This window comes from Euprymna scolopes, chromosome 36, assembly GCF_053919585.1.
Source record: "Euprymna scolopes isolate OS-2025 chromosome 36, ASM5391958v1, whole genome shotgun sequence".
Taxonomy (NCBI): domain Eukaryota; kingdom Metazoa; phylum Mollusca; class Cephalopoda; order Sepiida; family Sepiolidae; genus Euprymna; species Euprymna scolopes.
This window is the reverse complement of record NC_136517.1, coordinates 12,570,440-12,586,553: the sequence shown is the minus strand read 5'-3', so window position 1 is coordinate 12,586,553 and position 16,114 is coordinate 12,570,440. Positions and strand designations below refer to the sequence as shown.

At 31.5% G+C, this 16,114-nt stretch overlaps 1 protein-coding gene across 2 annotated transcripts in view; it reads right to left on the bottom strand.

The window, feature by feature from the left end:
- Positions 1-16,114, bottom strand: part of LOC145260344 (uncharacterized) — a 226,605-nt gene that overhangs the window by 72,633 nt on the left and 137,858 nt on the right. Inside the window, exon 3 of one of the 2 annotated variants that reach the window (XM_080118261.1) lies at positions 13,102-13,152. The exons of the other annotated variant lie outside the window; for it this stretch is intronic. Coding sequence (XP_079974387.1) covers positions 13,102-13,152 — 51 coding nt within the window. The remainder of the gene's footprint in view (positions 1-13,101; positions 13,153-16,114) is intronic. 2 annotated transcript variants of the gene reach the window in all.

Below are 16,114 nucleotides of genomic sequence, written 5' to 3'. Positions count from 1 at the left end.
GCATTCATCTTTGTCGGTTACTTCTTCGAAGAGGAATGATGTGGGCTTCACTCATGCATACTCTCATCTATGGGTCGGTTTTCAATAGACACCTCATCAGTTGGGAGGTGACTAGCATCAGAATAACTGTCAAGCAGACCTGAATTAAGATAGGTTAGTCACAGAATCCTTAGAATCACTTTCGTCACTTGATAAGTGTGTCCGTATTACTGGTCGAAGGTCTTTTATGTGCTGAGGCACCCCATCAATTTTCAGACTGTGGGCTGATCACTTCAGTAATGCGACCCGTGTTATATTTTATTGTGCACCTGCCACCCAAATGATGTCTCCTCTTTCATACTTCCCTTTAGTCACTTCTGGTTTAGGCAGTGGATTAGCTTCAACACCTTTGATTCGAACATGATATCTATGTAGCATGTCAGCTGGTGCAGTGAAGCAATGGCGTTATCGGTCAGTATTTCCATCGATGGACCTTGCTCAAGAAAAATATTCGCCAACTGTTGGATAACAGTAATCACATCTGTCCAATGCAGTGGCCTCAATATTGCAAATCTAGAGAGACCACAATCGATGATGGTTAGGAAATTCTATTGTGATGGGTTATATACATCACTAATCTGCTCTAGTTGTTCTTCACGCCGAGGATTCCTTTTTATCCAGCGAACAGGTATCAGATCTATTGATTGACAGATTTTGCAGGCTTTCCCAACAGATTTGGCAGTCTCTTTGGACATTTGCGGGTCAACCGACCTGGCAAAATATAAAGTTTGTTTCACACCTGTATGTCCACTTTGATGATGGAGGTCAACCATCAGTCACCTGGTCCTCATCCAGTTGTCTTCCTGTTGTGCAACTCCTGAGCACTGGCTCTCTTCCTTCCTTGAGTAGATTCATCCACCTACATGGTCCTCTGGTGAGACTATTTGTGTGGTTTTGACAGAACTTCATGAGTTTTACATCGATGGTCAATCCATATTCTTTCACCAGCGATTGCAATGTTTTTAACCGTTGACTGATGAGCATCTCACTAGCTGCTCTCATATTCGCACTTGTTTTTCCAGTTAAAGTGTCAGAAACCTACTGGTGTATGCACACTGAATCAGTGACCAAGTGTGATACTATCACTTCCCACTGAAGGGTCAAATTGACTCCTTTGAGTACCACACAGAGTTCAGTTAGATTGATGTGTTGATATCTTTAATGATCATTCCATTCATTTTCAATGGCACTCCTGTGCCTATGCAACTCGCAACCACCGGACTAGTTTCTTTACCATCCATACACCAATCTCCTCCAATGAGATCAGCTTCTTGTACTTTGCTCAAAGTTTCTGCCAATATGTGACAGACGTGTTTTTGATTCTCTCATCCCAGCCCTTTGTTACTGCAGTTGCTAGGTGCTTGATAAATGCAACTGCCACTCAGAGCTATCTACATACGTGAAAATGACCAACAAATTTCCTCGCAGAGAGAAAATACATGTCGACGGGTCAATTCATCAGGGATTTCCAGAATTGGACTTCCTCTTTTCCATTTAAGAGTGCCATCTTTTTCCCAGACTTGCAAACCAAGAACTCTGGCTCCATCTCTCAGTCCCAGATCCTTGGAAACCAAACCATAGGCTAAAAAATGTTGTTGCGCACGCAACACAGGAACTACACTTTCATTAATGAAAATGTCATCAACATTGCATAGTCTTAAGATACTATAATGTCTATAACAGACTTCATAATAAGTGGTACCACATTCAGCCCAAATCCCAACCGTGTAAGACAGAAATGCTGGCCCCTGAAATAACTGTTTGAAATGGCCATAGCACCTTGCCAACATGGACTTGAAGATATGCATTCCGTAGCTCCATAAGCGACACACTGACTCATTGTCGCCACCACTTTTAGTTTCTGCACGCATACTTCTGCATTGGCTGTGAAAGCATTTATAATCTCATTCAATTCTCGGTAGTCAAGCACTGGACGCACCTTTTGCTTCCGTTCTTGCATGACCATCATTAAGGAAATTAGACCCTTGAGTGGGTCAAGTTCTTCTGAATACGGCACCAACCATCCATTCTGCTGGCACTATTGAAGGTCGTTCTCATAGGCATCCCTGACATGATAAGGCACTGTGTATTCTTGCACACTGATACTCAATTCACAGAGAGAGGAACCATTTGCCCATTTCCACAATGCAGTCCATTCATGGTTACTGTGATCATAAGTCATGCTAAAGTCTGGTTCATCGATCGAGATAGCAGTACATCAGTTTAGGCCTCTGAAACATGCTTCACTTAATTCTGTGAAATAAACTCTACAGGGTTTCTTGATCGCACTGAAGCCCAACAATTGTTTATCCATGACCAATGCCTCAATGTCGACAGCTGGAACTTGGCCAACCTCTACATTTATACTGTCATATCTTCAGCAATTGAATGTCCTTCTGTCAGCTGTTAGAACTTCCACATTTTCGATTCACTCGATAATGGGCATACCAGCTGCAGCACCACTAAACTTTGGAATCAACCAGACATCAAAAATCTTGCTCTCCATCGCCGAAAGGCAATATAAAGCCGAAATAGCTTGTAATTTGAAAATTGATTTCAATGGAGTTTTAAAGTTGTGTTCTGTCCCACCTATAATTTTTTGAGTCCCCCTTCAATAATCCTGATAATACACACATCCGTTCGCATAACACATTGTCTTTGAACTCATGGGTCATTCCTTTTACCCCTTCTTTTATGCATCTTGCATAAACTAATTTGCATAGTTTGTGTTACTCACATGTGATTGTCAAATACAAAAGCGACATCACTATTTTATCTTTTTTTTTGTCTTTAAGCAAATGAACACGACACCCATGCTAGTCAGGTAAGCTACGAGTTTCTGTACAATTTGTTTAAATCATTAATTAAAAAAAATGCAATTAATTTAAATTTTTAAGTCCTATTAAAAAAATCAATGTAGAAAAGCTGTGGCAAAATATTTACAAAACCACAAGAAGCAAGCGAATTGTCTCCATGTGGAAAACAGCAATAATTTCCAAGTTCGACAGAAAGATTAAGGAATTTGACAAGATATACCCGAAGAAGTTCAGAGGTTACATCGACCGAAATGTTGTGAAAATGACACTCAAGATGAAAACAGTAGTCCGGAGAATTTAAATAATATGAGTAATCAATCCTCAGCTCAAAATTTCAGAAATGTAAATTCAAAGTTGTCATTAAATAAGCAAAGTTCATCTTGTTTTTGTTAAGGAACTAAAATGGCGTACAATTTTGTGCAGTGTATTTCTAAATTGAATGTAAAATAAGAATTGGATAAAAAGGTTGGCCAACCCTACAAGAAATATTCTTTGCTACAAGATGCAATAAGAATGAAAAAAAATTAAAAAAAACTTACACTCATAATATTCAGCACCGGTAAATTCCAAAAAGCCGTCCTCTAAGTAAGTGTCTAAATGTCCGTGTAAATGTCTGTACAATTCCTTGCGTAAATATTCATCTAAGTCATCATCTAAGTCGCTTAAGGCTTATAAAAAAAGAACCATATTTTTTTTTTTAAGAAAAATAATTCTGGAAGTTGACTAAAAAATAATGGAAGGGGGGAATATACAGGATTGGAAATGAGTGAAATAACAGATTTTGGAAGAAAAGTCAAAGTAGCTACTGGTTAGCTTGGAAATAAGCAGCAAGAACTGCCCAGAAAGAAAATCAAGTATGAGAAATGCTAAAATAAGAAAATGAAATAAAACCCCAGAAATGGGCAAGAATTGGAAGAAGTATAAAATGTTAGAATGATAAAACCCAAAACATAAGAGACTCTATCAAGAGGAATGAAAAAAACAAAACTTAATCATATCTATACAGAGTGCTTCATATTCTTTGTAGAGTGTACATTTAGAAATGGATATACATGATACTTCAACTTCTCATGATAGTCATTTTAAGCTTTCACACAATTTTTCGATATGTTCTAAGCAGATATTGATATGATATACAGTTGTATTATTAGTATCTGTATATAAAAGAGTGCTCAATATCTGTGATAAAGCTTATGTAGATCTGTTTGGAGAGAAATGTACCAGAGTCTGGCTGACCATCTCCAAACTTCTATTTATTTTGTCAGCATTCAAACAGGTTTTGTTGAAAATGCTAAACACTATGTCTATTTAATCCATTGATCAATCTTTTAAAAATTCCAACTTACGCAAATTAAAGCGAAAAATGAATAACACACTTCATTATGTTAATGCAATTTTTGGAAGAGTCTGGAATCAGATTTTCTAAAACGATTCTGGAAGTCAAGAGTCAGATTTTTCCCAGCCTCTGAAACAAGTTACACCTGTCACTAAAAATATCACACAAAATTACAGCGGAAAATCTAATAAGCTAAATATTTTTTTTTTAATTGAAAGCAGCTGCAGATACATAAAAAAAACACTGGACAAAAATCAAACAAACAGAAAGAGAGAGAGAGAGAGAGAGAGAGAAAGAGAGAGAGAGAGAGAGCAAGAGGGAAATTACAAAAGTGGGAAGACATATGGAAAAGAGCTAAGAGAAAGGAAATAAAGCCAACCATGAAAAAGAGCAGCATATTAAAAATCAAACAGATAAAAAGTATTGGATGAGGTATAGCATGGAATAAACAAATCAAAATCATAGAATTGATTAAAAAAAAAAAAAAAAAAAAAAAAAATTGATCAACAACTATTTAGGAAAAGAATAGAAGGGACTGTATGCTTTCCAGGAAAGAAATTTAATTAAAAAGCTTGAAAAAAAAAAAATTAAAATAATAATAATAGTAAGAGTAAAGATGACCTTGGAATTAAAGGGCAATATCAATTACTTTTAAAGATTAAATATTTTGAAATAAATAAGCAGTTTACTATCTGGGGTCTCACCAAATGAAGATTGGTACGTAAACTTTACCTGACAATCCTTGTTTGCAAAGTCTAAGTTCAAATAAATATTTGTATTTATATTGGCTCTACAGTGCATTAAGCACTTTGATATTTTGCAGTTCTATTTCTTTCGTTTTTTAGCAGATTGTTAAAATTTTTAACTACATATATATTCGCCCCCAACTTTGGGTTGAGCTCCCATAGTACTCCTTAAAAAATGAACAGTAATGCAAAGGTAACAAACATTAAGAATTTTCCTTTTGACCAAAAAATTAGGTTTGGAATCTCTTCTTGAAACACTCATTATGTCTAGCCATACTGAAAAGCCATGACACAACAAAACAATACTTCAGATGAATGCAGAAATAGTGAAAATACAGACAACATATTTATTTGTCCAAGAAGTTGCCGTATTCAAGCGCAACTCAATTGCCATCATACAATCTTATAAAAATTATATTGTTACAAAGATGCAATCACATTAGAATTAATGTTTTCTTGTTTAATTATTTACATCCAATGAAATCTTCATTGTTACTTAACTTTAGTTATCTTGAGGAGAAAGGATAAGCAAGGCAGTTGAATCTCAGACATAATCATAAGATGATGATATTCTGCTCATTTGAAATTCTTTGTTTTTTTACATCCTTATTTCTGAACGTCTATCAGTATGTGACTTGATTTATTCTAATAAGATCAAGTCAGAGTCACTCAAAGCTGATCCTAGAATAAGACATTACGTAATGACTCCCTCCACGTCTTATTAAAAAATCAAAATTAAATCATATACAGTCCCTTCTTTTTTTTTCCATAAACAAATCAAAAGGGTATGAGCGATAAAAAAAAAAAAAGACATGGAATATATGGTTCTGAATAAAAACAAATACTTATGAAGAGTACTATCAATGGTTGACTCATGTAACTTGAGAAATTATGAAAATGGCAGCATATTTAGCCTTGGTACCAGTATCGAAATTATGCAAAGATTCAATTACCGTGTTACATTAATGGTTTCTACAAACAGCACAATGACATTCATTTTGTCAATTTGAAACAATGGATACATACTAAAACTAATATAGTAAGGTTTTTACCGTTTTATTTATTTATTTATTTATTTTTTTTTTGGTAATTTCTCTAGAGTTAGCCAAGGATAGTGGTCTATACAAGTATCCAAAAGCAAAAATAAAAATTGAAATTTATTAGGTTGTTTAGTAGAGAAATAATGAATAAAAAAGAAAAACCGAAAACAAGTTAAACAAATGAACAACATGACAAATTGAACAGACACTGACAACATGGAGAGACATGCTGAGAAACTTGACGGACAGACACATTAAAAACAAAACAAAAACAGAAAAAAAGAGGAGGAGGAGCAGATCAGATGACACAGAATAACAGATAGGAAAAGAACTAGAGAAAGCAGCAACAACAGGATACATGAATATTGGTAACAGCAAAAATACAAGAACAAAACATCCCTACTCAAATATCACCATTTTGATTTGCATTGGATTTGCAAATCTTTATTCTTTTGACATATAAACACATTTGTGGGTCATTTAATAATAAAGTTTGTTTTGTTGTTTAATTGGAACATATAACATGTAATGCATAGATGAATTGGCCTCCATCTTGTACGATATTAGCCATCGTTTGAAATGAACAAGAAAAAAGAAAGGTCGATTAAGGAACTCTCTGTATTGTGATCTGGAGGCAGATGTGAAGAGGATGCTGTATGTGGGGACAGTCGCAGGAGCTTGTCTGCAACCAAGAGGTTTGGAAAACCTTGGTTTGTAGTCAATCTTTAAAATTGAGTTGATGAATGTACAAGAGTTGGAGATCCCACCCCAAGAAAAAAATAAACAAGGGTCATTCCGTACACAAGGCAAGATAAGCTAAAAAGTATCAAAAATGTATCTTGCAACAACTGATATCTTACTCTGCGTGAAAAATTGGTTTTGAAATGCTGTTCACGGCATAAGTATGGCACATTTTCTTGTGTCTATAACACTGTATTTCAAAATAATAAAAAGAAAATAATTGACATCCTTGTATAAAACGATCTATCCTTATGCAAAGAAAATAAATTGTATGCTTAGAATGTGAAATTAAATACCAATAAATTTGAATTAAATTATCTGATCAAGAATCAATTTAACAAACAAGCTTACAGAAATAATAAAATTAAAAAAAAATGTAAGTTTCACATACTTTTAAACTTTTAAAACTAGAATAAAAAAAAAGGTAAAATTTGTTTGAAAAACAATAGTAAAAGATGTGCAAAATATTAGAATATTGTTGTCCACCTATTTATTGGTAAAGGTCAAATTGTAAAATTAGAAAAGTTTAAGAATGATGTTCAACTTATCAAGACTGAAACAATTTTATACTTTAGACAACAAAGAAAAATCCAGAATACTGAAGGTTTTGGAAACCTAAAAGAGATAAAATTTAATACACAATTTGTCCTTAAAAGTTAACGAACAGGATCTAAATTACACATGTCAATTAAATGTATATGCATTTTGGTATATATAACTTATGTGCGACCACAATACCATATTGGAATTGATTTAAAGAAACTGAAAAATGGCTTGGAAATGGATGGAAAAACAAACATATTGAATTATCATAACATCAATATTTTTATCCTAAAAGCTCTTCCAGCTGCAGATATTGTGAAGACTTTTTCATTAAGATTTGTCTTTTAGGTTAGTCAGAAGACAGAAGTCTGTTTGACATTTCTATAAACAAACAATAGTAAACACCAACTGACTTACTTTTTAATAGAACTTCCTTATTAAACATAAAAAATAAAATAAACATAAAAAGACATATTCTATGAAATTTAAATATAAATTTGTTTTGAAATTCTACAAAAAATAAAGCCGTCAGAACAGCTGATGAACAAAAAATGGAAGGACTTTCATCAACAATCATTTCTTTTCAGTGAATCAATACATTTCCTTCCATACAAATAACCACATGAAAGAATTCATTAACGATAATTGGAAAATTAAAGAATAGTTGGATATTTGTAGACACATTCTTACAAGTGTCTGTCGGTCAGTTATGATTCCATTTGAAATGTCAATTTCATTGTGAAATGGCAGATTAAAAGAATGAATTGTATCGAGATTGTTGGATGCATCTAAAAATAAGATTTTCTGTTCATCGGTCAGCTGTCATAATCAAGTTTGAGAAAGTATTTTTATCAATAAATGCAAATTAAAAAGAAACAATAATCTTAAGTGTTCATTCAATTTTTGTGACAAAAAAGTAAACATTTTTAGTTGAAAATAGTAATAGCTTTGTCAACGGGTGACAATAAAAAGATCCTTTTAATTCATGTGAGCACAAAAAATAATAAAAGATTTTGCAACTTTGGTAACAAGTTTGTATTTAGTAAGGATTTTTTTTCTCAATTAAATATAACCAAAAGATTTGGACAGATATCAACCATTTTACCACATACCTTTCACATCAGGTTGCAACTTATCGTTTCCTGCGAATCCATCAAGTTTATCTTCGCAGATTTAAGCCTCAATAAAAGAAATAAGCAAACAATTGGACACACAACACACGCACATTCCAAGAATGCACCAAAAAAAAACAAAAAAAACAAAAAACAAAACAAAAGCATATTGGCATTAAGCGTCATGCAGTAAATAACCAAAATTTAAACCCTCCTATTCCTTTATATATATACTAATAAGAAAATTGAAATAACCAAAAGAAAAAAAAAAAGAAAAAATAAAGATTTAAGAAAAATTATTAAAAATAAATAAAAATGAGACTTGACTTACAAAAATATTAAATTTTATGAGAAACAACAGAAATGCAATAACTTAATATTTGAAAACATTTTATAAAGTATTATTGGAAAGTAGTTAAACTTCTGCACCGACATTTGAGAGGATATAAATTGTTGATATTTACTTTCCTCTTCACAGAGACAACATTAGACATGATGCTACTCTGAATTGGCAACAATTTACTCCAATTGTCAGCTTACAAAATTAAGGATGCCCAAGAGTACAGGTAATAAACCCAACTCTGAAAAGAGGATGTAATGCTTGAGAAACTGAAACTAAGGTGTCTATGTCAGACAGGTTAACTTGATTGCTGAACAACTTGCACCAAGGTGAAATGAACTCCTTTTCTTACCTTGGTGATATGTTGAATGCGGGAGGTGGTCAAATCAATATGGGGTAAATTCCACATATCAGTCCTGACACCATGAGCTTTACTTCCATAATAAAGGTGAGGGTATATAGCAGCTGTGTTAGGAATGTAATACTGTATCGAGATAAGTGCTAGACTCAGTCCTCACTTGCCTGTCTTCAATACAATAACAGAACAATGCTTAAATGGATATACAATGTTAGATCTCATCTGGCATATTAGTTCTGATACCCTGTTGGTGAAGTGGAATATACCAAAGCTGAATGAATTCCTCTTCAGTAAGCTATGTTGGTTGGTTTGGTCGTGTTGAGAGAAGCGATTTTTGGATAAGAAAATGCAGAGATGGAAGACCAGAGTAAAGTGAGACTTCAAGAAAATGGGTGCAGACCATAAACAATAGAATTTGAACAGAATCGATCCTCAAGACTGCTGAGTTTGGAGACTGAGATTGCAGGTCTCCAGAAAACATGAGAATCATGATCATGGGAAAATGATTAAGTGGATGATGATTTATACAGTTGGTTCATTTATTGCACTGAGAGTGAGATTAAAATATCAAAGCTATATTCAGAACAGTTTTCTAATATTCTAACCATGTGTATGTAATAAAATTAACTAATTTGCATGTTGCTTTTAAAATTGACATTGCATTAATACACTATTTTTATTATTTTCTAATTCAATAATTATTTTCGTTTTAATATAACACTTTGTTCTACTTATGAAAATCTTTTATATTATGGATGAACGAAAAGAATCTTTCTGATCAATTCACTGTTTCCTCAATTTCCGTGAGTAATGCTGGGACACGCATCTCATTAATTTTCTATAATTATTAGTAAATTAAAAATCAGTAACATTACTTAAAAAAAAAAAAAAAGACATCAGTTAATTAATTCAAAGTGTGAATGCTGTGGTCATTGCCCTTAATTGCTATTTGTTTGGTCACATTTTGAGTCTCGTTGTGAAAACACTTGCCATATCGAATGACAATAAGGTGAAACAGACAACTGTGGAAGACATTAAAATCAACATCTCAAAATCAGGTCTTTCAATGACTCGAGATCTTATAAAAAGTTCAATATCTTTTCTGATACAGCGATATCACGATAAATTTTAAAATGTCAAGATAAGCAATTTGCAGATGGTAGAGATTATAATAAAATAAAACTAAACATGTTAACGTAGATATAATTGTTACAGCAGTGTAAGTTTTTAATTCCTCATCGTCAGTATTATAGTCTTGCAGGCTGGTAATAATCATCAAGGCAAACACAGTGGTTAGTATAATTAGCAAAAGTATATTAAAGTGCACATCATGATTTTGGGGGCCATGATTATCATTGCTAATCGATAACATGTTAAATGTGACTATATTTATAGTTTCTGGGTAAGTCCATTATTCTTAAAATAGATATATCAGCTTATCCCCATAGTGTAAATAAACCTGCTTCATAATAGACAAACAAGAACTGGAATTAGAACAATTAAATTCTGGGTGAGGTGGAAGTCACAGAGATCATCCCATTTAGGACCAAAAGGCTTAAAACGATTATAGAGTAATTTTATTATATATATATATATATATATATATATATATATACACAGCATAATCATGTTGACACACCGGTTCTCGTCAGATCACCGAAGTTAAGCAACGTTGAGCCTGATTAGTATCAGATGCATGACCATTTGTGAATTCTAGGTGCTGTATGTGCTCTTCACTTATCTCGGCATTTGTTTCCAGTTGTCCTGTACTTCACTTGCTCTGCTATTTAACAATGCTATCCCAGGAGAGCTGTGGTTGGAGATTACGCACCTCCTGCCACAAAAATTTAACGCGCAAACAACCCTTCATAGGTATCCATAGTCATATATATATATATATATATATATATATGACTACTTCATTTAATCACATAAATTAATATACGAAGGTATAGATTTATGTGTAAACTTTAAGTATTTACTTCAACAGTGCTCAATATGTAGGTAGGGATAGGTATATGTATATATATATATATATATATATATATATATAAAAATAAAATGTACACTGAAAGAAATATTCCCTAGATAAGAAATGTTTTCATATACTTAAAATGGATCCATCTGTTCAATTCTATCAAACTTGTTTTATTTGTCAAGAATGTTATTTCTCAAGAAAATTATTGAAGATGTGACTTGACTTAATTGTTTAATAACAAACTTTTTAGAGTTAATCAATGATTAAATTGTTCTTTTATTTCATAAATATTTCAAGTTTATTTAAATATTTTTAAACATTAAACAGTTATTCATGATGTAAATTTCTGTAAGTCCATACTATCATTTTTAAAATCATTTTGATTTTAAAATTTGGAACACCATAAATTTATATTATGCTTATTTTTTCTATATTGTTCCAATTTGAATACATGTACTACTGTCAAAGTAGTTGATATGGTGTTAAGATCATTAATTTAGATAATATTACTGTTTGTTATTGTTGTTGTTATTATTATTATTATTATTATTATTAACCTTCATGTTTATTAAAAACAAATGTTAAAAATAAAAATAAAAATGTAGATGCAAAAAAATAAATAATTCAGGCAATTAAAATCAAACATAATAGAAGCAAAATGCAAAATAAAATAAAAATACACAAAATATAATAAAAAATAAACAAACAAAAACATACCAGACTCATTCAAAAAGATAAAGCAAAAAGACCTTTTCAGGTAAGTCCTGTCAAAAGCTCTGAAGCCATGCAAAACTATTGCAGTCATCAAACCGATAAGGGTTAAACCATCTGAGATATAGCAAAACTATTAAACATTTACAAGATATATTTATGCATAATGCTGTCAATATGTATTTATGTTTTAGTTTATAGGCACATTATATATATATATATATATATATATATATATATATATATATAAAGAAAAAAACATTCTAATTGATCAGTCTTTAATGTATCATAAAATCTAGAATTTGATCAATGAACTATCTACAGAGCATAAAATGTTGACAGGTAAATAGAGAGATACGAAGAAATCATGCAATATATATATTCCATATTGTTACCAAATAGGTATTTTAATTGGTAAATAGTTTGTATTTAATTCAAAAGTGCTCAATACTCCAAAAAGTAGAGCAGTTATTATAATTTTATTACAAACGCTAGACATGGTTTTGAACTTCAGAACTATTTAGCTCTACAGATAGCATATGGTTGAAGCCATAACATATTATACTTAATTATATATTACAGATACAAATTGAATTAAAAAGAATAGTTATCTTTTCATATATTCAGAAACTATTCTGCAAGCGATTGGAGGAAAGGATAGTTTGTGTAGGAGGCGCCCAAAATAAACCATGTAACTGAAGATTACTTGCAGGTTTAAATAGATCCTAACATAAAAATTGTAAATTTCTTTGTGTAAAAAATCTCAAAAATAACATTTTTCATTTCCCATTATTCAACATTTTGTACTTTGAGGAAGGTCTTATTGGCCAAAGTGAAAACTGTATGATCCATTAAAGAAAACATTACAATATTTACGTTTTAAATGTTAGCTATTATTTTGGTGAAACTTTTGATAAATATAAATGCTAAAATCAGAAAGCAGCGCATTCAATCTGTTTCCTGGTAACACCAGAAGAGAATACATGAAGACTCTACAAAGACTTAAAACAAAAATGTCAAAATCATCCATTCATTCATAGCTTTCATTCATGACTTAAATAGTTGTAAAAGCAAAAGCTAAGTGACAATCGACTCATTTAAGATGAGAATAGTCACGCTAAAAATGAAGGAACATCAGTGAATATTTATAACGGCTAACTTAGATCTTTAGATCACATAGTTTGGAGCAATTTCTCTACAACAATGACAACAATGCAATTTGAAAAAAGATATTAGAGCGTCCAACACACATTTTCAATGGGGGTTAGTTCAAAGAGGGAGGAGGAGGCGGCATTCAGTTGATGGAACATGCACCAACAACCTTCTGCCAACGCCACTTACTCGTACTCAAGCCGGGTATGTCCCGTAAAGTAACTTCGGGTTCAGCATCTTCTGAACAGTAGAAAATCAGCACGAGGTTATTGTAAAAAGTGTCAGATTTGGAAAGTGGAAACACATTCAGCTTTAAAAGATGTGGCGTTTATGAAGGGTTAAAATGAATTAAGAAATGAACACAGACGAAACTAATGTTTGCAACAAAACATGATAAAAAGGTAATTTCCTAGTTGAAAGGAGGAAATTCCAGATGACAAAGTATTACTTCAAAATTAATTGTTTTGTACTAAAATCAAGATTTATGTCCTTTTCAAGAGTAAAAATGGATACTTAACAAGTATTAGTTGATATTAATTATTACCATAATATTAATACTGAAAATAATGTGGAGTAAATAACTAATAATTTTCAGCTTGAAATATGTTTTGCAAAACATTAACAGCAAAACTTAAATTTATACTAATAAACTAGAAAATTAAGTGCTTGCTGACATTTTGCGTTTAAAAATGGCAGATCCTTAATTCAAGTCAATTTATGTCAAGAGAGATAAGTTAGTTTGTCCTACTGAATTGGTCGCACAATTTTACCACATTAAAACATACAATAATACAATATAAAATTCGAAAAATTCTATTTTTACTTGTTATTTTTCTAGTGGATCATTTTTAATAATTTACACTAATTTCGACATAACATGTAAATATGTAATAAGGTTTTTATCTGAAATGTGTTGATTTAAAATATTATTAATCTACAAGCACCAGAAATTATCCTAAAGATATATTCCCAAGCTGGAGTTATCTGTCCCTACATAAAAATGTAATGTTGAATTTCAGTTAATATTAAAGGTAATTAGTATCAGCTAATATTTGTGATGTTCTTTTTTATTCAAAAAAATTACATAATTCTAATTTTAATACAAAATAAATTCTCCTTTAAACTAAGAAATTACAAATAAAAACGGACAATGAAAAAGAAAAAAAGTACAGGAGACAAATGAAAAAGAAAAACAATGGTTTTGTAGTAAAAATAAAATAACTTTTTCTATGGAAGTACATGCCAGATGAGATCCATGCAATATCAAAAGCATAAAACTTAAATAAAAATATGACTCACATTAACATTATAATTAAATAGTGATTTAATAAGCACTAATGAAACGTGGCTTCAAATTATGAGACTTTTTTAAAATCACACCATAAAAAATTGTACAAATTTTTTTAAATAGTTTAATTAATGGAGTAGGTATATTGAATAGTCAAAGTTTAAGAATCTGGATTTTGATATAAAATTGTTTTATTTTGCTTTCATTTAAAACTGATTTATAAGGAATTTCTATAATTCAATGAAATAGAAGAGACCGTAAAACTTTGTATGGCAATTAGTCTAAAAAGAAAACTTGGATGACACATATGGACCATTTATCTCATAGTAAAATAGAAGTCAGCTGTAATCAAATGTGAAGAATGATAGGTTTTTATACACACTCATGTACACCATGAAAGAAAAAAAGAGTTAGAAAAATCAATGGTGTTTAAAGAGTCAAGCATAATTCAAGTAAATCAGATGTGATTGTATTGGAACATACAAGGAGTCAAAAGATTTTGTACAATTTATGACACATAATTCAGCAACAGTTGGGGTCATAAAGGTACTAGATCAGATGGATGTCATTGCAACTGGAGCAACATTTATTGAAGTATTTGTTCATTGAAGCATGATGCTTATGTCATATCATAGGTGAGTTTAAACTCTTAAAACATAAGTTCCCGAATGAGACTATAATGCATGTTCAACTTTCACGTTACAGCAAAGTAATGCACAGCATCTCAGTACATTAACTACAGCGACTGGGAAGTGACGGTGGCAATTTGTTCCACAGAAACATTTTCTCTTAGGGATGTTGTCAATCTTTATGTGGTTCCTCCCATAAGTACCTGATGACTTTCTAGATCGAATTCTAACAAGAAAAATATTGGGGAAACAAATGCCAACAATACTCATCTAATATGAAATGGATGAATGACGTTCAACAACTACAGTAATTATCTTAATATACATGCTGAAGAGTTTCATTCATCCTTATATTTATTAATCATCGTCATTGGCCCTGCCATTTAACAGCATTGACGACCATGGCTTTCCAATACGGTCGGCTATCTATAGTCTGAAAAAGCTCAGCTTTTAATGATACTCTCATCCAGTTGATGAAGTTGTCTATCAAAGCAAATCTTGGTCGACCTTGCCTTTTCGATCCTGGCCTTCTATCAGTCAATACTAGATGTTCTAGGCCTCTTTGATGGTAAATATGTCCAAAGTCATTTGTCTTATGATAGTTTCCATCAGCAACCCTTTAGTGCATGCACATCTACTCCATATTTATTAAAAAAAAAAAATGATCCGTGATCTTTAGATAAAAGCTTAAAAAGGACAAAGGTGGAATATTAACAGTTTTGAGTTTATTTCATATGAATAAGTTTTTTTCAAAAAATTTTGGTGGGGAAGAAGCCACAAGTTCATTAGCAGCATCAATATTAAAAAATAAATACATAAAGTTTGTTTAGAAAACAACATAATAAAAATCCTAATTAAAAATACATGTTGACAATAAAATAAACTAAAAATAAGTTAAAAGCTTAAAAATTAACAATACAAGCAATTAATACAAAAATGTACATTTAAAAAGCAAAAAAAAAAAAAAAAAAAAATTTTTAAATGTGCACCATGCCGCAATAACAAACAGAGCCAAGAATCGTTGCAGGAAGACTTGACCTGCTGGTTTTAGAGATTCACTGGAAACACCGTCACCATAAGTCACGATTATGCGTTGGTTTTCTTTTTCTTTGCTTATCAAAATGAAAATTAGAAATAATTAATGGTTGACACAACACAATATTCCCATTTCATTTATTTCCTAACAAACACCAGCATCCATTAAACTTTATTGTTACCTAAAAGTTAAATTCATCATATGACAAACTTAAAAAAAAAAAAAAAAAAAAAATGGAAAAAGAAAAAT